The sequence below is a fragment of the Chaetura pelagica genome, unplaced genomic scaffold (genome assembly GCF_000747805.2).
Source record: "Chaetura pelagica isolate M959 unplaced genomic scaffold, ChaPel_1.0 scaffold207, whole genome shotgun sequence".
NCBI classification, from domain to species: Eukaryota; Metazoa; Chordata; class Aves; order Apodiformes; family Apodidae; genus Chaetura; species Chaetura pelagica.
The window spans coordinates 5,106,834-5,130,277 of NW_009953929.1; the positions used below are offsets into that span (position 1 = coordinate 5,106,834).

Genomic DNA, 23,444 nt, shown 5'->3' on the forward strand with positions numbered 1-23,444 from the left:
TCCTGCTCTACTGCCCTCATAAAAAGCTGGAAGAGCAGTATCTTATTTTGCATAGAATTACACTCCAGTCCAATACTCAATCTGTATTTTATTGTATTGTGGTTGTTCATGCATTCCAAAAATCATTTTGGATAGATTATAAATAGAATTGCTAGAAGTTAATTTCAGAGATGTACAATAAATTCTACAAAACCTGAACATTTCACCAAAAAAGCCATTGCACTTAGGAAAAAATAAAGAAAAGTATCGTATGTCAAGATGTCGGGATAGTTTGGAGTCCATTTCAAAGAAGCATCTCTGATGCTATTTGCTAATCAGTTGATTGAAGAGATTAATCCAAAACAGAAGGTTCTTATAAATAAAAAAAACCTTCTACTATTTGGAGTTAATTCTGGGAATCACTTTCATGCTATTTACTAACTAAAACTTTTTCCAATCCTATTACACAATCATCCTCTTAATTCTATTCTACATTTCAAACAGAAGAATCTAATCATATTGACAATGTGATACACCGCCAGAGTTTCCTCTTTGTTTTTATGCAGAGATTGAGTTTTGTTTAATGCAGCATAACTCATGCATTAGTATGAGTTCCAACCTAAACTGCTTTCCCAATGGTTAAATACAGTACCTTTCTTTTCATTGGCAAAGTGTCAGCAAAGCCAGTGATGACAGATAACTTGAGGATTTAACTGAGGCAAAAATAACTAGCAACACAGAAGAAATTGGTCATGTATTTCACCACTACTGAGTAGCTATAAGCCAAACAGGTAACAGCATCAGGGTATTCACTCATTCCAAAGATGAAATACACTGCAAAAGCTAAGAAGCAGCAGTTATTGGGATATTAATGAGTTTCAAACTTTATTTTGTTCTTCTGAGAGGTATTTTTCTGAAAGTAAGGAGCTACAATAAGGAACATGTATTCAAAAGAACTCAGAAAGTAGCTATGTCCAATGCAACAGAGGCAACTAGAAATTATACCTCTTTACACTTTGCCATGTAACAAAAAATACAAGAGCCAAATGACCAAAACATAGCCATTTCTCGCACAGAAACTCTGCCACTGAATCCTTACAAATGAACAGAATCTGCCAAAACAGCTGTTTCCCAGGGCAGACAGCACACTAGCATGAACACTACCATGGGTACACTGCAGGTGATGATCATTGATGCTGAAGATGGAACAACAAAAGCCAGCTGTGCATGTGCACATACACACATACATTTACACACACATATATGTTATCTATTTTTGCCTATATACAACATATTTTATATATGTGTATACAAACACACAACAAGCTCTTCTGCGGGATCAGATGTGTCAGTTTTGTACCCCAGCCTGTGACTATTGGTTAGATTTTTTTCTCCCCCTGAAAACCTTTTCTTCTGATTACCATTTAATAATCAGACAGACATTCTTCACCTCCAAGAACTGTTTTGTGCTAGTGAACACACTAACATAAGCTTCCTCATTTCTAACAGCCCATGCTTCCAGGAATTTGAGGGCAGAACAAGCTGTCTCAGCAGCAATATCAAGTTACAGGGATAGCAAAATAACGTGACAGAGAATTATTGCAATGGGTTTTTTATCTGTGTGATTCTTATTAGCAGTAAATGGAAATGAGCAGTGGTGGTGTGCAATGACTGCTTCAGACTCTTCTACCATTTTTTTTTTCACCCCTATTAAAATTACTGTCTTTGCATAAAAATAAAAACCATCACTCACTTTAGTTGGGCCATTTCCATGAACAGTGATCGGTAACGTGTCATACACTGAATTCCTTGCTCTTACTTTTCCTTCTTCAAATTTCAAAAGGACTTCATCTGCAAATCAACAGAAATCTTACAGTAGTTAACAATTTATAAAGAAAAGCTACCATTTCAGAGTCCTTTAAGTTCTAGCTGATACAATACACCTTGCTGTTGCTATCTCTGTCAATGTTACTGAATTGGAAGATTTTATTTTTTTAACTAGATCTTGAATTCTAAGCTTGTTATGCTCAATACGGTTACATCAAATGCAATTTGCCATCAGGAGCCTTCAGTATTTGAATGAAATCTGCTTTAGAAATAAAACTATGTTTGTGCAACTGCTATTTATAAATAAATCCGATATTTCAGATGTGATCTGACTCTAAAATGTTGACCCGCAATTAGAGGTTAAAGGTAAGAAAGGAAGTTTGCACAGATGCCATTTTTTAAATTTAAATTCATGGTAGTAGAATAAAGGAAATTCTACATTCCACATTCCATCTCATCAAAGTCATTTGCTTAAGAAGATCTAAAATGCAATTTTAATTACAATCTTACTCCTGTAATTAAGTTTCTGAAAGGGATATGGAAAAATGGTTCTTAATTTTGTGTTTATTGCTAACTTCATTTGTTGAAAACTATTTTTCCATTTTAAATCAAATATTTTATCAATAGAAGATATAAATTAATATTAAACCTAGAAGACCTGTAATCAACCTGGTAAGCAGATTTACCCATCCAAATACTTCTTTAAAACAAGCACGTGTTTAGGGAACAGTATTAATGGTTAAGCAAAGAAAGTGTTAGTAACAGCTAGTAAAGCACACAATGTGCAAATCATACACTTACCAATAGCTCCATTTAGGGTCTGGAAAATTGTACATTTGTGGTCCAAAGTAATGTTAAAGCGTTCCTGAAATAAATAAAAATAATAAATTAAAAAATTGACCTGGCAACAAAACACACTGTGTTTCTCAGTCTCAAAAATACAAAAGCCTAATTTTACTATCATATTGGAATATAAAACATCAGTGGTTTTAAAATATGTTCCTAATATTGTATTGTTGTTCCTACTTAGATTCTTATTTAAAGTACTGTGTTTTTAAGTTTTACCATGTTGATCAAAATATGCAGCTTTTAAAACACACTTAAAAATCCTTACACAGATAACACACTCTGCTTCAGCCTTCCAAGTTTTTATTTTATATTCCACAGCACTGGACATTACTATACAGAGAATTTGTGCTAATGTATAATACACTACCCCAAGCTAAAGGCCACGGAGGCTTTGTGAGCCACAGTGCAGTAGTGCCCTGGTCAGAGGTATTTTTTGCCTAGAAGACAAACTGTTTAGACAGCTAATTACATTACTTCTGACTTTGCTGCAGTCAGCTTTAATGTCTCTACACCCTGTCCTTTCAATTGCCTGTCTAGCATCTGACTTAACTTACACAAAATCAAACACAAAGTTCTGGAAAGAACATCATATTAGGAGGAGCTGAGAACTTTGGGTTTGCCTAGTTTGAGAAGGGAGGCTGACAGGTAACCTCACTGAACTCTACAGCTTTCTGAGAAGGGGAAGTGGAGAAGGTGCTAAGCTCTTCTCCCTGAGATCCTGGGATAGGGCGCACGGGAATGGTTCAAAGCCACACAAGGGAGGTGTAGACTGGACATTAGAAAGCATTGCTTTACCAAGAGGGTGGACAAACACTGGAACAGGCTTCCTAGAGAAGGGGTCGATGCCCCAAGACTGTTGAGTGTGTAAGAAGCTTTCGTACCATGACCTTAATTACATGCTTTAACATTTGGTCCCCCCAATTGATGAAGGGGTTGTACTGGATCATTGCAGGTCCCTTTCAACTGAAATATTCTCCTCTATTTCTGTACCTGCATCTGTACCTCAAAATTCGGCAGTATCAGCTTCTAAAAGTCTTTTGGCATCAATACATTGTTAACTTTCCTTACTCCTTTTTCCAGCACCAGGGCCATGCCTCTGTCATCTATCGCGCATCAATGCTGCTACTCAGCAGAGAACTTTGTTAAGCGAGGGCACGGAGAGGTCTTCACAAAAATTTATGATGCAGCTTTATTGAACATATCTGCACAAAAAGCTGGAGTCAGAGGCAGCTGCAGCCAGATCTGAAATGGCAGCAAGCCAAAATATAAAACACTGGCTCAGCAAGTAGTTCAGTGACATCCTGGAAAAATGCCACGTTCTCTGGCCGTCAAACTGCCAAGTACATGGGACCCTCATTGAGATGAATGTGTCCAATCCTATACCTCAGAGCTATTATTTCTAACAACGAAGAGCAACCTGCCTGGATCTGCAGACAGCCTGAAATGATATATCAAGTCATGACCCTTTGGAAGCCTGTTCATCATTCTGACAGTAAGAACCTCCAGAGAACAAACACAACCATCAACATGGCGCTCAGGAATAAAGAGACAGCATTCCTTTTATTTTTAGCTCCTGATGTTTTATGAGGAGAATGCTATTTCAAGCTGAAAGAAATGAGAAAGCAAATCACTACCTACCCTTGCCACTGGGTCAACATAGATTTTGGTGTAAAACAGCTGGTCATCATCATTATCCTGCAGATTCCATTGCTGCACAATACGATTTATATATGGAGCATAACCAATAAATCCTGCAATATCACACACATGTAAGTTATTTCCATAAAAACACACTACTCTGCCAATGCTGTCCAGCCAGTCATCAGGGACTTCATTCTGTTTGGTGCCAGTAAAGGAAAAGTATGGAATTCGTACAACTTGCCTCAAAATCCAGTTTTCTTCCTGTGATATATACCAGTTCTGTTTTAAAGACTTCATAATTAAGGGTTATTTTTATACTAATGCTATTTTAAGGAAAAAATAATAGGAAAAAGAGATCTGTTTAGGATGGTCCTGAGTATGAGATTACAATACTACTATTCCCAAGAAGCCCATCTGTGAGACAAGTTTCATTTTCATAATAACTTCTTGCTGGCAGATAAGCCTGAATCTAATACAGCCAAAACTACAAGGAGAATTCAACTCAAAACAAATACATGCAAAGTTTAAGCCAAAACAAAAAATGGGCAGATAGGTGAGGTAACAAATGGAGGGAAAGGAACAGGGAAACTCCCAAATCTGCACATTGCACAGCACTATGTGCCTAGAAATGCCACACTGTGCTCTGTAGCAGTCAAACCATATTCATGTCAGTGCATTTATTAATCAACTGTAAAATTATTACCAAAGCTGGCATTTAAAGGAGGACCCCATTTAGATTAACAGGAGTAACTCACACTTCTCTTGGAATGAGCTGCCTAAGCCATGCTGAAAGGCTAGGCAGAGCTATCTGCACATCTACACTGTATGCAGAGATCTCCAAGAACGAGGCAGCCAAGTTGGGAAATTCTGTGGCCCAGCTAATGTGTGCCTATGAATAGGACGTACTGCTTTGACTGGACTTGTTTAGAAACAGACTGTTTCTGAAGCAGATTCAATCAGTGGCAATTGGGTCAACCCTGCACAGCATTTCATTGCAAGGCAGTGTTGTTTTCTAGGCTGGTTACTTTATTACCTGCTTTTTACAAGTGACTATCAACAAATACTATGCAAGTTTGAATTAAAACAGTTCTTGAGCATGAAAGAGGATCTACTCAAGTGGGAAGGGAGAGGGGGAGAACAGCAAGTCAAGTCCTCATTTTTTCACTTGGGGAATTCAAGTACAGTTCCACATAAAAAAAAACAAAACAGATAACAGAAGTGAGTCATGTTCAAGTTCAAGAGTTTACTGTGTTCAAGAATCACACTTGCCTCCTGAGTTCAGGAATCGTTTTCCACTCCGGACAACAGGGTACTTGTCAGCTAGCCTTTTATCTGGCCAAATTAGCCCATCTGCTGCAAATACCACTTTATGATTAGTTTCCTGGAATTTCTTTAGCAGTTCCTCAGGACCCCCTGCAAAGATGACATCATAGCTGAAAATGAAAAAAATATATATACACATTATATTACTTCAATTTTAATGTTTCTGTGCTCAAAACAACAAGTTCTTGGACTATTTACCTTTTACAGATCATACAGACAGCCTTTTTATTCTCATTAAATCATGTTTTACTACCATGATCCTACACCAATTCTAGTTTTTCTAGGAGAAAAACTTCAATCAATACTATTTACCTACTTCAGTCTTCACTTCTATTTACATTCTCTTCCTTTTTTTTATTAACCTTCCAAATTTTGGATACTCTTTTTCCTTCCAATTTTTTCTGATTTTTTTTTCTGAAACTGATTTTCACTTTTCATATATTTTAAGTAAAAAATATATTTTCCCCTTTAGAAAGTTGCTCATGTTTAAGAACAACAACAACAAATAAAAATTCAAAGCAAACAAAATTTAAAAAAAAATCAAAACTTAGCAGATGAAATAGAGTATGTTATGATTGAAACATGTCTTTTTAGGATACTCACTGGGAAATTCTAGATGGCCTTGTTCCAAAACACAATGGCACTGACTTTCTTCTGAAAAGTTTTATCAAGAATATACTTATATATTTCTCAATAAAGTCTAGTTGCCCATAAACTTCAACTGTGTTGTACCACAACCATATACAGATTTATCTTTCAGCCTCTTTAATGTGCTGAACACATTGTAAGGCTCTAAAATTCACAAAATCTATTTACTAAAAACTTCACCTGTCTTCATCAGATTTGACTCCCAATTCCAACTAGGGACAAAGACCAAAGGTGGAGGGCTCATTTCTAAAAACAGCAGTTTCCCACAGTCAAAGATCAACAGTAACTCAAAATAAAAAGAAACTTGACAGGTTTGGCAAAGATCATGCAATAAGGTAGTATCACAAGCCTAGTGGTTTTTTGCTGTCAAAATGTCTCTAATCAATGCCTCTAGAAAAAAAAACAACAAGCAAACAAAAAACCACCACCACCCCAACCCTCAAAATCTGTATAAATTATTAAATTACTCAAAATACAAGGTTTCTTTGTTTGCACTTGAGATTTACATATAAAAGCAGTCATGGGCAAACCACTTAAAGGTTAGTTTTATGCTGCTTGAAACCATGACAGTCATACTGGGATCATTCCATAGATTAGTCTCCAGCTGAAGCAGAACATGTGGATTTAATGGCAGCACCTCCGCCTCACAGTGACCTCATCTGAATGCAGGTATATGCTTATTCCACACATCTACCTTAGTAACTGAAAACCATCAGCTCTCATGAATGGTACAGCTAACAAAAATTAAAAGATCTAACCTTGACCAAGATTTTGTTCTTGCAAAGACTTTTATCTGGGCTAAGGACCAGCAGTACCCCCGTCTGCACTACACAGAGCTTTCTGCACTGCAATGTACTACTCATCAATAGTGCTAACAGATCAACCATTACTGCCTTGTGGTACTCCTTTATTACAGTTCTGAAATTATTTGAAAAATCCTTTCCTCAAAGGGGATTTCATGCAATCGGCCTAAGAGAACTGAAAAAGAGCTGGCTTACAAATGCAAAAGAGAAGATTTCCACTGCAAGGCTAAGTATGAACCCTGGAGAGGAAGTATTTTATGTGGTCTATATAAAGTAAGTGAATTTCTGAAAACCCTCACTGTTTTGTTTTTCTGTAACTGGAGAAGAACGTATGAAAAAAAAATATTGTACATTTTGGAGCTTCTCCAGTTTTGCAAAAACTGCCTGATTCTGTCCAAATATACAGGAATACACTTCTCTTCCCTTTTCCATTCAATTGATGTTGCCCAATTCAAAGCCAGAATGAGGCTGAAGAACAAGCAAGAAACAGGAGACAAGTTGAAGACATACAAAAACAGAGATTTGTCTGAGGCTTTAACTTAATAGCTTATGGCAGGCTGCAGGAAGGAACCAAACACCCCTGGATCATTGCTTCCAAGGACTGCCATTCTGAAAAAGAAAGTCAAAGTTGAGCAACATGCTGGGCTAGCCACAGTCAAGGACTTGTGGAAGGGATGTGCTACTTCATACAGCACAGTTTATAACACAAGGCAAAGCTCAGAGCTGCTAAACTGCATTACCACTTATTGTAAACTTTACATACAATGGATATTATGCAGGTGTAAGAATCCTGCATGGACCTACATTTTCCATTAATTTACATGGCCTTCTGCTTTGTCAAGAGGTGACTTACTGCCACCACACCTGCTCCTGGACATGACCTCCACCAGCCTTCCACCCCTTGGTGCCAGTCTCCCCATCAGCTGTTTCACGAGGCTCCTGCTTTTCTCTTCAGGCAACAGGAAAACTTCCAATCAAAACAAAACCTAAAAATCCATAATTTGCCTTGCTTATCTGCTGTGTTAGATCATGTTCAGTCTATCCAGCACTCAAATTCTACTATAAGGGAGGATTCACCCCATGTCTACACCATTAAGACCATGCAAAAATGGCGCCCAGGACTATCTTTGATAGTTTATACTATTCTTATGGCGATGCACGTGACCTACTTTTAAACAGCACTTCAAAATTTGATAGGAAGAAAAAGTGTGGATGTATCCAGGAAGATGTAGGGTGCCTTGGCAAGCTGGAAAAGCTCAGATACACTTTGCTTTACTCTTTATAGAGCCTTCTGATTAAGTACTAAGCAAGAAGAAGAAAAAAAAATAAAAATTCCACAACTCCAGTCCCATTTCCTGAAGCTTCCAGATGGCAGATGCTTGGGGCTGGAATCCACCCATCCCTCCTCCTCTTTTGTAGCAGCAAAGCACCCCAGCTACACACCCACTGCTCCCAGCAACAGAGGGAAATGCCACTGGTGGCTCAGGTCCTCTAGAACTGAACATGCAGTTTTTTGCAACTTTATAAAATATGGTTTTGCAGCTTTTATAACAAGTACTTGTTACTATTGCAGCTGAGGGATAAGAGCTCAAAATACAAACAAGAGAGGACTTACAAGTAACCAACAACTCAGGTCCTCCATTACATCTTGTTTAAGTAGACTGTTCAGCCACACAGCCATACTGTCATTTATACTGTATCCCCTCCAGGATCACACCTTAACCATTGTGAGGTGTGTAGAAAATGTAATTATACCTCAGTTAAAAAAAAACAACAAACACAAAACCAACCAACAAACAAAAAAACCCACAAACAACAAAACAAAACAAAAAAAGAGGCTGCACAAGTCTTCCATGATAAAAACTGGGAGTTCTGGATGACAAGTCACAGCATCAACCATTTTATCCAGCCTACACTGGCCATTAGCCAGTTCAATCTGAAATGATCCAAAGCAAACCAGTAGTAAGCTCTCACAAAAACAAGCCTAATTTAAATAGCGTTCCCCCGGCAGGCACAGCGTTTTGCTATCTGCACCTAGACACAAGCTGTCCACTGAAGTTTAAACTACTTCCAGAATTGTGAGCCATATAAAAAAACCACTCAGAAAAAAAACAACAAAAAAACAAAAAAAGCAAGAAGCTTTTAAGTAAACAGTTCACTAGAAATTATTTTCCTACTTACAGTAAATAAATCAAACATTTCCTTTCCCCCACCCAGATTAATACTAAAAATGCTTCACAATTAGTATAATAAAAAACACTCAAAGAAAGAAACAAAGTTCACTATATTTGTTTTATGCAAACTTACTGCTACTTAAAATGCAAACCAGGATTCCTGGAAATGAAAAAGCTCATTAGAATTAAAACATAATTCTAGAATCAGCAAACTACTTTTTTCTCCGATTTGGAATCAGTTCCACCAGCTTTAAATCAAGATGTACTTGGGATTATGGACCTCAAGAACTTGGGAGGCCTTAAATCCGGTGATTTTTCTTGGCAAGAAAGACTATGGCATCTGCACTCCAACACATATGGTCCTCTGTACTCTCTACTCCATTAAGAGATTAAGATGATTTAGACATTGGTTTTCTAGCTCTATCTTCTACTTAGGATAAGAGGTAAAATTAAAAAGTAAAAGTTTACTCCAGCTTTCCTGAACTCTTAACTTTGCAAAACAACAAATGAACTTTCCAGTAAATACCACTGTCAGACCACTTTCTCTCTTGTGATGATATCTGCTGTACAAATCCTGCTGGACCTCTAACTTGCAAAAGGGCTCTAAAATTCCTCAGCTGTCACTTTTTTTTTTTAATGTATTTATTAAAAAACAAACAAACAAGCAAACAAAAATAGCTTAAAAGCTGAAAGAAAATTCTGGAGCAGACATTCCAATGTGACTCAATAAAAGCAGCATGAACCCACATAAAAAGCTCTCCAAGTTTCCACTCAGCTACCTTCCCAAGACAACTGGGGGCCTCAGGTCCTGGATTTGAGACTTGGTCCTCTACCTTCGTGTGGGGATTCTTTTAGAGCTGTGACTCCACTCTGGGTAATGCTAGTGTGGAAGAAATTGGCAGCTGCTGTTAACTGGATTCTTAGCTGCTCTGATCATGCCCTCATCACAAAAGCAAAAGAGAAGGAGCAGGAGAGAAAAGCAGAGAGAAGTAATGGGAAAAGTGGAATCTGAACATGTTTGAGTTCCCTGTTCTCTGTGAGAGGGAGAAATCTATCTGGCCTCCAGTGAGAATGCTCAAGCATAGCTGTATTATGAGCTATCATCTGGCATCTGCAGCAGCACTCTCTCTCCATACTTCCATCACACAGAGAGCACAGGCACCAGGGGAATATTTAGCACCAAGCCTCTTGTTTCAATTCTCCAACATGTAAAAGAAGTTCTTCTGCAAGTGGTTTTCTCAGGGGCCCATTTTCAAGATTTCTCCATACCCCTGTTACCTCATGGAGCAAGATCACCCTCTGATCCCTACTGGGCACTTCATTTCTGGAGTTGCTTTTGCTCCTCCCCCATTCCACACTCCTCAGCCACGTCCTGCCCTCACCAGAGCCAAACACTGAGGACAAATGTTTGCCTAAAAGCCTGTCAGCTCCCAGTCACGTTTTTTTACCTCATTGAGGCAGCAGAACTATGAACAGCTTTTACATCTGTAAATTAATTTAAAAAGTAATGATTACTCCAAGAGCATCTACTATTTTTATGAATGGAGGAAAACTGGGGCAAAGTCTCACAAATAAACAGTGAGGGGGAAAAGCAGTATGCAGCTTCCAGAATGTCACAGCAGTTCTTTTTGCATGCCTACCCAGACTAAAAAGTAAAGGCAACAAGCCAGGTTTGCTCACCATTCAACAAACATTACAACCAGATCCTCTTGATCAGCATAGCTTTCTATGCCTTCTTTCAGCAGTCGAACTTTCTGCCCTCCACCAATAGAGTTGGGCAGCTCACCACCTTTCCACTCTTCACCTTTTCCAAGTACCTGGAATGACAAAAAAGCACTTTTTGCTAGTACCCAAAACCAAGAGGCTTTTTAAAGCAGACCCTTATTGAAAACAGATGTTAAAGCAGAAGCAACACATTAAAGCATAGCAAGCCAGCACTTCCAGCATCATAAGTTTTCCATGTCTGAAGCAGCATTCAGCACAATGACATCACTGCAGTAACATGAGAGAGACATTTCTTAACCAAAAAAGAATCAAGCAATTGCCTGCTACCACCATTTGTTCAAATGTGTCTCTTTCAGGAAAAAAAAAAAAAAAAAGCTAATTGTTTCAAAATCTATATTAGAAAAACATTCTGAATGAGACTTTTTAAAGTAATATAATCACTTTAAGAACAGGAAGTGTAAGAGACTTTGGTGGATCAGGGTATTACTAATACAAATTGTGAGCTCCAGTCTTTCATAAATCCTTCCAGAACACTTTTGTACAAGGAAAGGATAGGTTCTCCTACATACTGCTGACAGCTAAAATAACTAAACAAAACTCCTCCATAGCCAAGTATGATAGCAAATTACATCTCAAAAAAAATAAAAAACCCTTAAACTTTTGTGGGCTTTGAACATATTTTTGGAACTTATAAAAACTGGAAGAACTACACTGCATGATGCTTTGGACAAATCTGCAAAGCTAATAGATGCATCCAGAGCTTAGGCTTCCAGGTGCTTTAGTACAGCATTATCATATTAGGAAATGTTCTCTCAATCTTCCAAGTTCAGTGGCAGAAGTCAAAATAATTTCCTATTTATGGTGTAGACACTGTGGAAAGTAAGCAAAAAAAAATCCGTAACACCATCCATATTCCTGCATTTTCTCTTGCAGAATCAATCTGTGGGGAAAGTCTAGAAGAAGGTTAATGTCTTCCTTATTTCCCAACATTGCACAGAGGCCAACCTCAGGATTTGACAGAGAGATCTGGAGAAAGGCAGAAGAGGCTGGCAAGAATGACAGAAACTTTATGTCCCCTCAGAGAATTACAGGTTCCTGGGAAACACACTGAAACTTTCACTTGTGACTCTCCCTTCCTCTCCACAGCAGGGATCCAGCCTTGCTTAAGGAAGAAGGGGACACCCAAAGCCATCCGAGTGCAGTGAAGTTTCCAGAAGTATTTGTGCAAACAAAATTTGCCACACTGAAAAGCAAGGCTATCTGATAAATCCTGACTAAACCTGCAAGTGACTGAGGACCCTGATAACAATAGCTACTAATCTGTAAAAAATTTCCTAAGGCAGTGGAAGTAGCATCCTTCTGTGGTAGTTCAGAGGAGGAACAGCATGAAGGTGACACTGTCAGCATCAGGGTCATGTGCAAATGCCCTAACCACCCCCAAGCTGTAGATTTTTTTTATTTTGCCTTAGATTGCAAGGAAGCTAATGCCACTTCAGTTATTGCTGCTGTTTCTGTCTTAAAGGCTGCCTAATATGACTACTTGGTACAAAAACATACAATACCTTTATTGTGTAGTTGAAGTGCTTTGCAGTTTGCATGAAACGGTGAAAGCCGTCAGTTTCTTTAGTTGCTACAGTAAAAACTAGGAGTTTATCTGAGGGAGAAGAAGGAACATGCATTAATAGGCTTTCAGGACAGTTTATAACAAAAAATGCACTGAGCAGCACTGGATCAGTGAGGCTTTATGACTTGCCTGCATCTAACCCAAAGAGAAGAGATAAATACTGTCATCATCAAAGTGTGAGATCTCATCAAACCACAATTGCTACTAACAAAGGTGCTGTATTTAAAACTATCAAAGCAAAGAAATCTGTCTACTCTGTAAACAACTAGCTGAAGACACAAAAACAAAGCTAGTATGACTACTGAACAGGAGGGAATCTTCAAAACAAAAATAACTTACTACTTTTCAGTCTGAGCTAATCCTTTGACCTCTTATCATAGGAGTGAATAGTATGAGAGAACTTCACCCAACCTCCGTAAAACCCCTGAAGTAGTTCATACTCTTCATGAAAACAGGATAAAAAATACCAACCATGGAAACAACTGCCCCAACAGGCTGCATTCAGTGCTTTTTAGTCCTTGGGCAAACGACCAATGGTTTTGGTATTTTTATTCAGTCTCAGTAAATTATAGCAGTGCTAATTTTGTTCTCTTATTGCATGCAGGCAAATGGCTGTGCAACCAATTTCCTTTTCATATCCCAGGGCTTCTGACATAGTTCATATGAGGCCATGAATTCACACTAAACAGGCTCCTGATTAAACTATTGAACAACATTCAGCCCCCTATCCAATATGGTGCATAATCAAGGTACATCATTCAAAGGTATGATAAAGACAGTACCCCTAACAAACATAAAGTATTTAAATCAGACCAGCCTGGAGCTCATCCCAGAGCACACCGCAGCTCCCCAGTTTGAGCTGAGTTCAAGCAACAGTTGCCCTCTAAACACAGCCCATGAGATCAATTCTTATACAAAAGTAAAATTCATTGCCTCTAATGGACATTCCAGACACAGTGTCTGTTGTTGCTTCACTTCAAAACATCCTCTGGGTTCATCTTCACCAGCACAGTAACACATGCTAGAAGAGGCTGCTGTGACAAACATTCCTATTAACCCTTCAGTCTTGTCTACCACCAGACTTAGCAGCCCTCAGATACCTGAGATATCATCCAGAGCATGTTCAAATCAGTCACCACTTGCTATTTCATTGTATTGGACATCAGCAAAATTAACATCCAAGGTGATACCTGCTTCCCACTTTGCAGAAGAAATTCCCCTTGCAAGTTACTCATGCTATGCTCTGCAGCCAAGTATCAGGGTACTTCCAGTGTACCTTTGCTCAATTAAGCAAAAACACCTGTAGCACACACATGGTTTGCAGAGCAACATAAAAAACACTTGTTCTAATGAAATTCAAGTCTGGCTAAAATAATCACAGCAGAGAAACTACGAAGACTAGTCTCAGAAGACACTGATATTTTTTTCCACTGAAATAATACTTAGGATTCAGCCCTAGAAAACAGGTCACTTTCAACAACACACTTATCAGGTCAGAGTGGTCTGGCCAGTGCATACACGAGGAAGAGCAAAAAGAAGATAAGCATTTATGGTGCTTTCTCTGTTTTTTCTATCAGTCTCATTTTACAGGTTTTCCTGACCTGGATGGTCCAAAACACCCAGTCCACTTTGTGACCTTGCTCTTACCTAGTCACTCCGTCAGCAGAGGTACCTTTCAGCAGTGGCTGCATCATGTGCCCAGTACCATAAAAAACTCCATGAAAAACAATCTTCTGTGCCTTGTGAAGGCCCCTACATTTTTAATCTGACACTGTCCAAGTTTTTCAGCTACAGACATCTCTACCTACCCTCTCCATCATGCACAATTTTGCGGATCTCACATCCCCACGTCCTGCCACAACTTTTTTTGTGCAGAAAGAAGAAACTGGACAGACTTGAAATGCTTCAGTCAACTAAACTTGAGCACCCAAAGATTTTGAAAAAACAGTTTCAGAAGTTTAATTGCTCCACTTTTTTCTCACTTAAGTGCTAGCAGTCTTCTGTAGGTAAGAATCAGAAGAAAAACCTATGAGCACATCTCAGAAGGGCAGGAGGACCTCCAGAGAGGATTCCAGTCCAATGGGTTCACAGACACACTGACTCACAGATTGACATAAACACAGCAATAATAGGTCAGTATCTTCAAAATCATTTAATCTAAAGGTCATGCAACCTAAAGTAATTCTACAGGAATCACTACAGAACAAATAAAGAACGTGGTATCTTAGACTATGACTAAAACAGAACTGAAGACAAAGAATAGGATTTTTTTCTATGGAACATATTATGCTAGGATTAATTTTTTTGTTCAAGTGCTGCATTTTCAAATTAGAGGAAGCTGGAAAAATCTTATCATACAAGAAAGACTGCATCACCAGGCCAAGTGAATCCATTATCGAAAGTTTCCCAGATGACTGGTCAATCACTGACTGTAAATGTGGAATTTGGTTTGGGACAGACATATTTCACACCTACTCCTTCCTGCAGAATGGTAACAGCATGATTTCATAAAACTGTACTTAACAAAATGATGTAAATGACAAAATGTGGGCTGCATCACATTCTTTCCACAGTCAGAGTGAAAGAACTACATCAACATACAAGCACAATTTGGCAAGCAAAAGAAAATTGTCTTTTACAGGCTATTGCTCCTCTCTTTTAATGGGACCCATGGTAATTCCATCTACACATTGTTCATGTATTTCAAGATTCACTATGGAGTCTACTGTGTTACTTAAGTTTTTTGGAATAGGAGGAAAAAGCATGATGTGCCAAATCATAAGGGATTTCAATCTGAGCCATAAAAAAAATAGAGAAAGCTGGCCAGACAAATAACGCAACTTACATTGACATGAAACTGCAAAAGAAAGTGAATTACACTCACAGCCGCTGAAGCAATCTAAGTAGCCTGCCTTCATCAGGCTTTCAAACAGTCACAGAACAAACAGGAAGATATCTTTGTAAAGGTATCATTCACATTGGAAAAGTTTTATTTTTACCACACTTGTCAATGGTCAGGGTTTTTTTTAATTAAAAATGAACAAGTTTAAAAGGCTTTATTTCCAAGTCTCTGCTGTACCACAGAATTTTAGATGCATATGGTATTTAATGTTTAAGTGCAGAAGTGTAATTATAGAATTTAAATTCTATTTAGAATATGAGCCTCTATACAGACTGTTTTGTCATGTTTTTTGCGTGTTCTTTGGGGGACAGAGGGTTTAATTTGTTTTGGTTTGTTGGTTTTGAGAGGCTTTATTTTAAAGTAATCTGTGTCTGACCAATGGGCAAAGAAACATGCTTGTATCCTGCCTGTAGCGTGTATAGAGAGAGAATGGAAAGTGCATTAAATTATAGTTACCTTGGTTTATTATAGGGGGCATTATTAAGCAGCACTGTTCTCATCTAGCTAATAAGACCTTACAAAAATACTAATGTAATTCCTGCAGGCATCTGTGACTTTATTTAGATGTGACAACTTGTACCAGTTTTACTGGCAGAGTTTCACTACTTGTAACATGGGAAATATTTGTTTCTTCCTGTGAGAGTGAAGTGAATGCTTCCAACCACCAAAGACATCTTCTAACTTCTTTTGAACTGTATTCACTTTAAAAAATCCATTCCTTGTTTGCCACATTTAGGTACAACGACCCCTTTGAGCACCTGTCCCATTTGTTCCTAGTAACAAATCAAAAATTACTTTCATGAACATACAGGAGTGTAAACATGCAAGTACAACACTGATCCCAGGGGAGTACGTTCATCCAAGTGCTGTTTCCATTTCAGGATGTGCTCAGCTACATTTATTTTTGCTCTGCAGTAACCCAAAGTGATCCTGCTGTGCATAGCAGGTGTGGTGCCAGGAAGGGCACTGCTGGCTGGTTCAGTGCAGCACCAGAGCCCTTACCACAGGCTGAGCCACATGCAAACATTGCTCTGAGAGGTTGAGCGACTGGTCCAGAGTCCCCAGCAGCATGGCTGTGCCAGCTCCGGGGCTCCAGCTGTGCAATGAAGACCTCAGCCTAGCAGCAAAATGCTGCCTGCAATTACTCAGACACCAAGTTCCCACTGCGGCCTGGTGGGAGCTGGGCTCCCCAGTGAGCGAGCCACAAAATTCCCAGTCTTCACAAATATCCCATGATGAATTCTAACTGTAGATAGACATCGTTCCTGCTTCACCACCCACTTTGGCATAATGCCCTGCCTTGCCCTCCATCCAGGTTTCTACTCCAAGGGACTCTACTGTATGGTCTTACATGTAGATTTGAGCTATCCACTTTCTTAAGTCTGACTATTCCCCTCACATGAGGGGACAAGTACACACTCTCAGTAGTATTTTCCAACAACCAGTAATTGCATCCTAAAAGTGCAACCATATATGAAACCAAGAACACAGCAGGCAGCCCTAGCCCTACATGCTTGCAGGGTACTGGGATGCCGCAGAGGGCGCAGGCTGCCCAGCAGGGCTGGGCTCCCCAGCACGCAGCCTGCCAGAGGCATCTTGGCAGTCACTTGAGGGGATTACCAATTTTGGCATTTACTTCCACAAGTAAAGTCAGCTTGTGCAAAAAGGAAATGCAAACCCTATAATGAAGTTCAACAGGAAGGCATAGAAAAAAAATCTGACGAGCGTCATGCCAGACATGAGGGTGCTGAAGTTACTAGGGTGTAATTATTCCAGACAGCTTTCTGATAGTTACATTCATAAAACAGCTGTTCTGTTTTGAAAATAAGCCTGAGACACCACACTTTTGGCCAAGAAAAGTATATCCAGTGACAAACAGTATTCGTTTTTACATGCAAATTAGGAAAACCTTGAGCACTCAAGTTGTGAAAGACAACACTGCATATAGAGCACACACAAGGTATTAGGAAATCTAATGAAAATTTACAAAAACTATAAACCAAGGCCTTTGTCTACAGTGAATTGCCTAGCCAGGTCTCAGCCAGGAAGTGCCATAGAAGGACTGCTTTAAGTAGCCTCTCTCCTTGTACCTTGGCAAAAAAAAGAATGCAAAGAGCTGCAGTCATTCCTTGCACACTCACGTGGTTCTTGTTTATCTTGAATGAACACTGGCAGAGATTACTACATAATTTCTACCAGGGGTTGCGGGCACTGGTACAGCATCTTCAGAGCAGCCAAAACTGAAGAAGATACTGCTCACAGACACATTGGAGCGCACATTTACCCCTTGGAATCAAGTACTGTGGACTTATCTGGAGTAGGAGTAAGCTGTAAGATGAAGGGACATCTCTGCATGGTATCACATTATGCCATTAACATCTATCTGTATCTTTAAGACTAGCGGCTATTGAACACTATTTATGAATAGTATCAATTTACAACTAACCTCCTGCAATTTCTCTAACAAATGAGCTATATTTCTAGACGGTATCATGAAAAATGTAAAATACTCTACAGTATCTTCTGAAACTTACTGACATTCAAAATATTGGCTGATATAAAGCCTGTTGGAAAGTATCTTATTTATAGGCTCAATTGCTGTTTCCTCCATAAAACTGAGCAACATGACAGCCTGAGTTCCCAATTAACTGCAAAACTGTGAAAGAATTTTAAAGAAAATGCAGCATGAAGTTTAAGCGCACAATAGTAAATAAAGCATTAAAAAAACCTGGAATGGCTCATTGAGCTACATAATACTGTACAGAGCAAATACAGTCATAATAACCAACTCTCTTCCCACACAGCTTTTATGACTTTATTAAAAGCAATTCCTCCATATGCTTCTGAGCCATGTTGAACTTCTGCAGATAGCTAGAGGGTCACTGATGGCATCAACAGCTACTTCCCTTCCCTATTCATATGGACTCAGACCATATGTTCAAAACCCAAAGAACTGTTAAGCCAATGATCAAAGGACACTTTAAAAATCCAGATTTTTAGCAAAACACACTCATCTACTTATCACTCAAGAAGACAACATTAGACTCAAAAGAAAAAAAAAAAAAAAGAATTCCCAATAAATAGGAGTTATAGCCTAAACTTAAGATTCTACATAAAATTAAATTTTTGAAAATCCACATACTCTGAAGAGATGTCAAACAGCTGGAGACAGGAGAAACCCATCATATGCAATGTAATCATGATTACAAGTTATACCTACAAACATACAGTTGGCTAATGTAATCCAGCAGCAAACAAGATTTTATCTTAAGAAGACAATGTGAAAAAAACAAACTTCAAACATATGTAAGTACTCAGTGTCAGTTTATATGACATGCATATGGTCAAAGAAAGTAGTAATCCAATAGAAGAATTTCTGGTCAAAAAAACCTTTCAGCAGAAAGAAATAAAAGACAGAGCCATCCAACAGCAGCTTATTTCACCCCTGGATTCTTTAGAAACATGACAATGTAACAGTAATTACACAGAAATAGTAACCACGGTCATCTTTTCTCAGGAAAGAAATGTGCATTACAGTCCAGGAGGGGGAAAGATGACTGGTGCATAAACAATACTACTTCATATTTGGAAGTTCTAGGGGGTTTTTTATCTGATCTTTGTATTATACAGTCAACTTCAGTTCCACACAGAAGACTTCCTTACATGCCTCCACGCCTCCCATAGTATAGTGCTTCCCAATGAGGCAGACTGATTTCAAAGCCCCATTAACGGTAGCCGTGATCACCTTGTAAGACTGGATCCTCTGCAATTTAATAGCATGGTTGAATTGCTGTTAAAAACATGCTTGAAGGGGAGACAAAATAAGCTTGAAAAATTCATTAAAGATTAGATAGTTATAAGATTTAAAATATGGCATTAGAATTAACAGATGGCAAGATAAGAGCAGTCATGGGTTGCCAAACAGTACACACCAACTTCCTATACCAATACATAAACTTGTGAGAGAGAGATGGAGTTTAAGAACCAATACTTCAATAAAATCTAAAAGAGCAGACTTGGAAGAAGCAGACCTTCCTGTACAGACCTCTTCTGAAAGTTTGGTCTGTTTTCCTCTGTATCACAAACCTCCTGGTTAATCACTGCATGTCAGTATAATGTCTTACTGCAAAACACCAAGAGCAACATAAGCATAATTTACATATTTTTCCAAAAAGTAAGAGATTCTTCTTGGCTAGTTATCAGCAGACTTGCATCTTCTCCACTTCAAACTAGATGTATAAAATTAAAGTAACATAAGTAAAAGTCTGGTTTTTTAGTTTGGTTTATAAGCATAGTTACTGTAGAACTAATGTAGGTACACAGGTATCACCTCTGTTACCACCTGATCCTCAAAATGGTTCAACCTGCCCCCTCCAAAAAAAATACCTGCCTTTACTTGTTGCAAACAGTTCATGACAACAACTGACATTTATAGTTATCACTCAATACATGGACTTTCTGCAGATAATCCTTTCTGTGCTCCTCCAGGGTTGTTTGTAGACCTTGCTGATATTACAGAGCAGGAGCTATTGGTATCAGAACTCCCAACTCTATCCTGAGCCAAGGAACAGAACTAGTAGAGGCAGGAAGTTTTCAGAAGCTGTCTAGGGGAAGAAACATACAGTCTAATTTCCCAGTTTCAGTTACTTTTTAATAGCTGGTACTGTTGCAACGTCCTCAGTCACAGTAAACTGCCTGTTACAAGGTTCTCCCTCTTCCCATGTCTTAGAAGAAATGCATTCTTATATTAAGCAAGAGGTGCTCTGAATTTTCTCATACTATAGAACATATGCTAGATTAGCACTTGCTAAGACAGAGCCCCTGGACAGGACACTAAAGTTTTAATTTTTTCCCTCTTTTCTACTAACTGAATTTAAACTCAAGTTTTCAACACTTAGAGATTTATTCGAGTCCCATTATTGTTAAAATACATTGGCAATCTAAATCCATTTATGAAGGGGTGAACAGTGCTGTAACAACTGTGCATTTCAGAATCTAAAGTTTGTTATGAAAACGTTGAAGTTTTCTCATGCCAAGAAATTCTCCCATGTATTAACTCACAGCCCACAGAGATGTGAACAGGCATTTCCCGCTTCCATGCATAGACTCAAACAGCAAGCCTGCTGACTGCTGCTTACTGCCTGTCTTTTATCATGTCACTTGCAATGTCACATAGATACAGCACCTAATATCAACTGCTGAATAAACCAGTCCTAAAAAAAATAAAATAACACCCACAGGCTACATTGCTGTAACCATCTTTCTGTACATGGATATATACGCACACATAATTGTAAATAAAGATTAGCAGTTACTCCCAATATTAATACACAAGTGATTTCAGAAAACATTTGAAAGCTTATTCTGTCTCAGTTCTTAATTTACTTCCTGTTAACTTAGTAGTATTGAATACACAGTCAACAAGAGCTCATTAAGACCTGTATGTGCACTCATCAATCACACAACCCGTCCGGGTGAAGTGCTGGCCCGTGCTCAGGCTCGCGCTCATTCTAACGCAAGGCTTCCTTGCTTTGATAGCTGAACAAAACCAGATACCAGCAGCAGTAGTCAAAGAGTTTTTCCATCAGCTTCAGAGGACTTGGATAAGACCTTGTTTACTGAATCAGTTATTCTGTAGTAAAGCAAAGATAAGACACGTTCCTTAGTTCCCAGATACAAAAAAAATTGAAATCAGCTGCTTGCAAATGACATCATTGCCATGCATGAAGCAACTGCTCCAACAAGAGCTGCCTAACTTCCTGACAAGCAGGGAACAGATCAGGTTACAGCTGTTTATTAGTGCCCAGATAGCTATCAAACCACAAAAATCTTCTTGAGGGTGGGAGTGGATGGAGTCATGGCACAGGCTGGGTGGATGGCCCTGCTATAAACTGTCATCAGGGCTGTGCAGCTGAGAGCAGGACACAATTAACATCAGCTGTCTAAGTGAGAAAGTTTACTCAGCTTCTGCCTTCTCGTAGCCTTGCCCTCTCTGTCTCTCTCATAAATATGTATCAAGAGAAGAGCATGCTTCTTCTTAAGCTGTTGTTTAGTAAATCCAGCTGTCTAAACAGAAGCAGTCACACACAGCACCAGGAACTGTTAAAGTCCATTTTCCAACAGCTAATCAATTAATCAATGAAACCTAGTAGTCAAAATTTGCAATACTAGGCTAGCCTTTGCTTAAAAATAAATAAATAAAATTAAAAAGGAATTGTAGCTGGAACTGAAGCCATTCTGAAGACATGCAAGTCCCTCATGCCTGCACCATGCCTGGTTCTTGTCGGCAGATGCTACCACCCTGATTAGTCAGTTCATTTGAAAAAGCTGCCCTAGAGCTTCACATCTGGCCCTATGTCCAGATACTGAATGTGTAAAATTCTCCAAACAGAAACACAGGCCATGCAAGCCTGGAAAGAGGAAAAAAACATACTTTTCAAAGATCCCTCTTCTGTATGAACAAGCAACTTAAACTCCACATATGTGAGACGCAGGTAGTGCCCAACCTTGAACAATTCAGTCCTTAAAAACCATGAAACAGCCAAAAACATTCTGCCCTATTTCTGACACAAGACACCGTTATATGTCAGGTATGAGGGAGATTTTAAAATGCTTTTGACATCAAAGACTTGACCCAGCAACTTCAGTTACTAAGTTTATGGGACTGGTTCTGATCTAACATGGGTACAATTGTTTCACGGTGACGTAAATTAGAATCAGTAAACTGCCTGCAAGGATAGCCTCAGGAAACACTTTGTTTTATTAAAGCTTCATGTGAACAACAAAGCTAAAAAAATCCTTTTTTACTTTTTTGGAAAAAAAAAAAAAAGGTAAAAAAAATTGCAAAAGCAATTCTATCAGATAGTGGTTATTATCTGCACAGCTGATGTCAGCGAGAACCAAGAACCCCTAATGGGCTCATTTGGGACATTAACACTTAAATCCACAGGTACTGAATTAATTATCAGAGAAATGGCACTAAATGCCAAACCTATTTTTGTTTACAATTTTTGGTCTTTTTTCCTTGCAGTTTGTTCACATTAATTACAAATACTGTATATGTCAGCTTTAAAAACATACTGGCAGTTAGACTGCAAGAAACCCAGCCCTCATTCCCCCCCAGCCCTACCATTTTTTTCCCCCATGTTTATTTTCTAAGAAAATCAACAGTGAATCAATAGATTTGCAACATGTCCTGGAATACTTTCAAAGGGCTGGTGAATCAACCACTAAAATATAGGGGGTTTCTTCAGAAATTCCCTATAAATTTGAATGCAATGTTTTAAGCCAAGGCAGAGTTCTACTGTTTGGCCTTGAACTATCAAGGAAATTGGTCTGTAATTACTTTGTACTCCATTACAAAAATAGTTATGCATTTTAAAATAAATCATAAGAGTAATCCACAGTATGTTTAATTGTGTTTCAAGGAGAAACAGAATGAAATGATCAAAGATGTCAACTGTAATTTGTCAATAATCTAAATATTTCAACAATTAGTAGGCACCTGAGTTTCTGCCATGTCAGCACCCAGAAAGAACCAATATCATTAAACTATTATATAGAAAAATGCACACAGGCATGTATGCAGAGAACATGAAAAAGCCATATTACTCTGATCATCAAATAAAGTATTTGCTCTGTTTCTTTACTGAACTTGTAATTTGTTTCCTTTTCCTCCTCCTACAAATTGTAAAAGGAATCTTTACTTCTGGAAAAGAGATATCTGGCATAAAACAGTGACTTGATGTATTTAGTCTCTTCATCACCAGTATAAATCTGTACTTTAAAAAGTTAATTCAACCCATGGAAGTACTCCAGAAGCAGTTCTACTAAACTACCTAAAGTCACTTGTGGTGTCAGGCTGTGTTTGCAAGCACGTATTCCCTGATGATTAAGTGTCATTTATTCTCTAAAGCTAGAACATTCCCACATATACAAGCGCATTCCTG

General features: G+C 38.5%; 1 protein-coding gene across 1 annotated transcript in view; it reads right to left on the reverse strand.

Moving 5' to 3' along the window:
* Positions 1–17,621, reverse strand: part of PLOD2 (procollagen-lysine, 2-oxoglutarate 5-dioxygenase 2) — a 35,884-nt gene extending 18,263 nt beyond the window's left edge. Inside the window, exons 1-7 of the mRNA XM_010001650.1 lie at positions 17,552–17,621; positions 12,532–12,626; positions 10,925–11,061; positions 5,566–5,729; positions 4,294–4,406; positions 2,608–2,671; positions 1,733–1,830 (exon numbers count right to left, since the gene is read on the reverse strand). Of these exons, the coding sequence (XP_009999952.1) occupies positions 1,733–1,830; positions 2,608–2,671; positions 4,294–4,406; positions 5,566–5,729; positions 10,925–11,061; positions 12,532–12,626; positions 17,552–17,621 (741 nt within the window). The remainder of the gene's footprint in view (positions 1–1,732; positions 1,831–2,607; positions 2,672–4,293; positions 4,407–5,565; positions 5,730–10,924; positions 11,062–12,531; positions 12,627–17,551) is intronic.
* Positions 17,622–23,444: the final 5,823 nt, after the last annotated feature.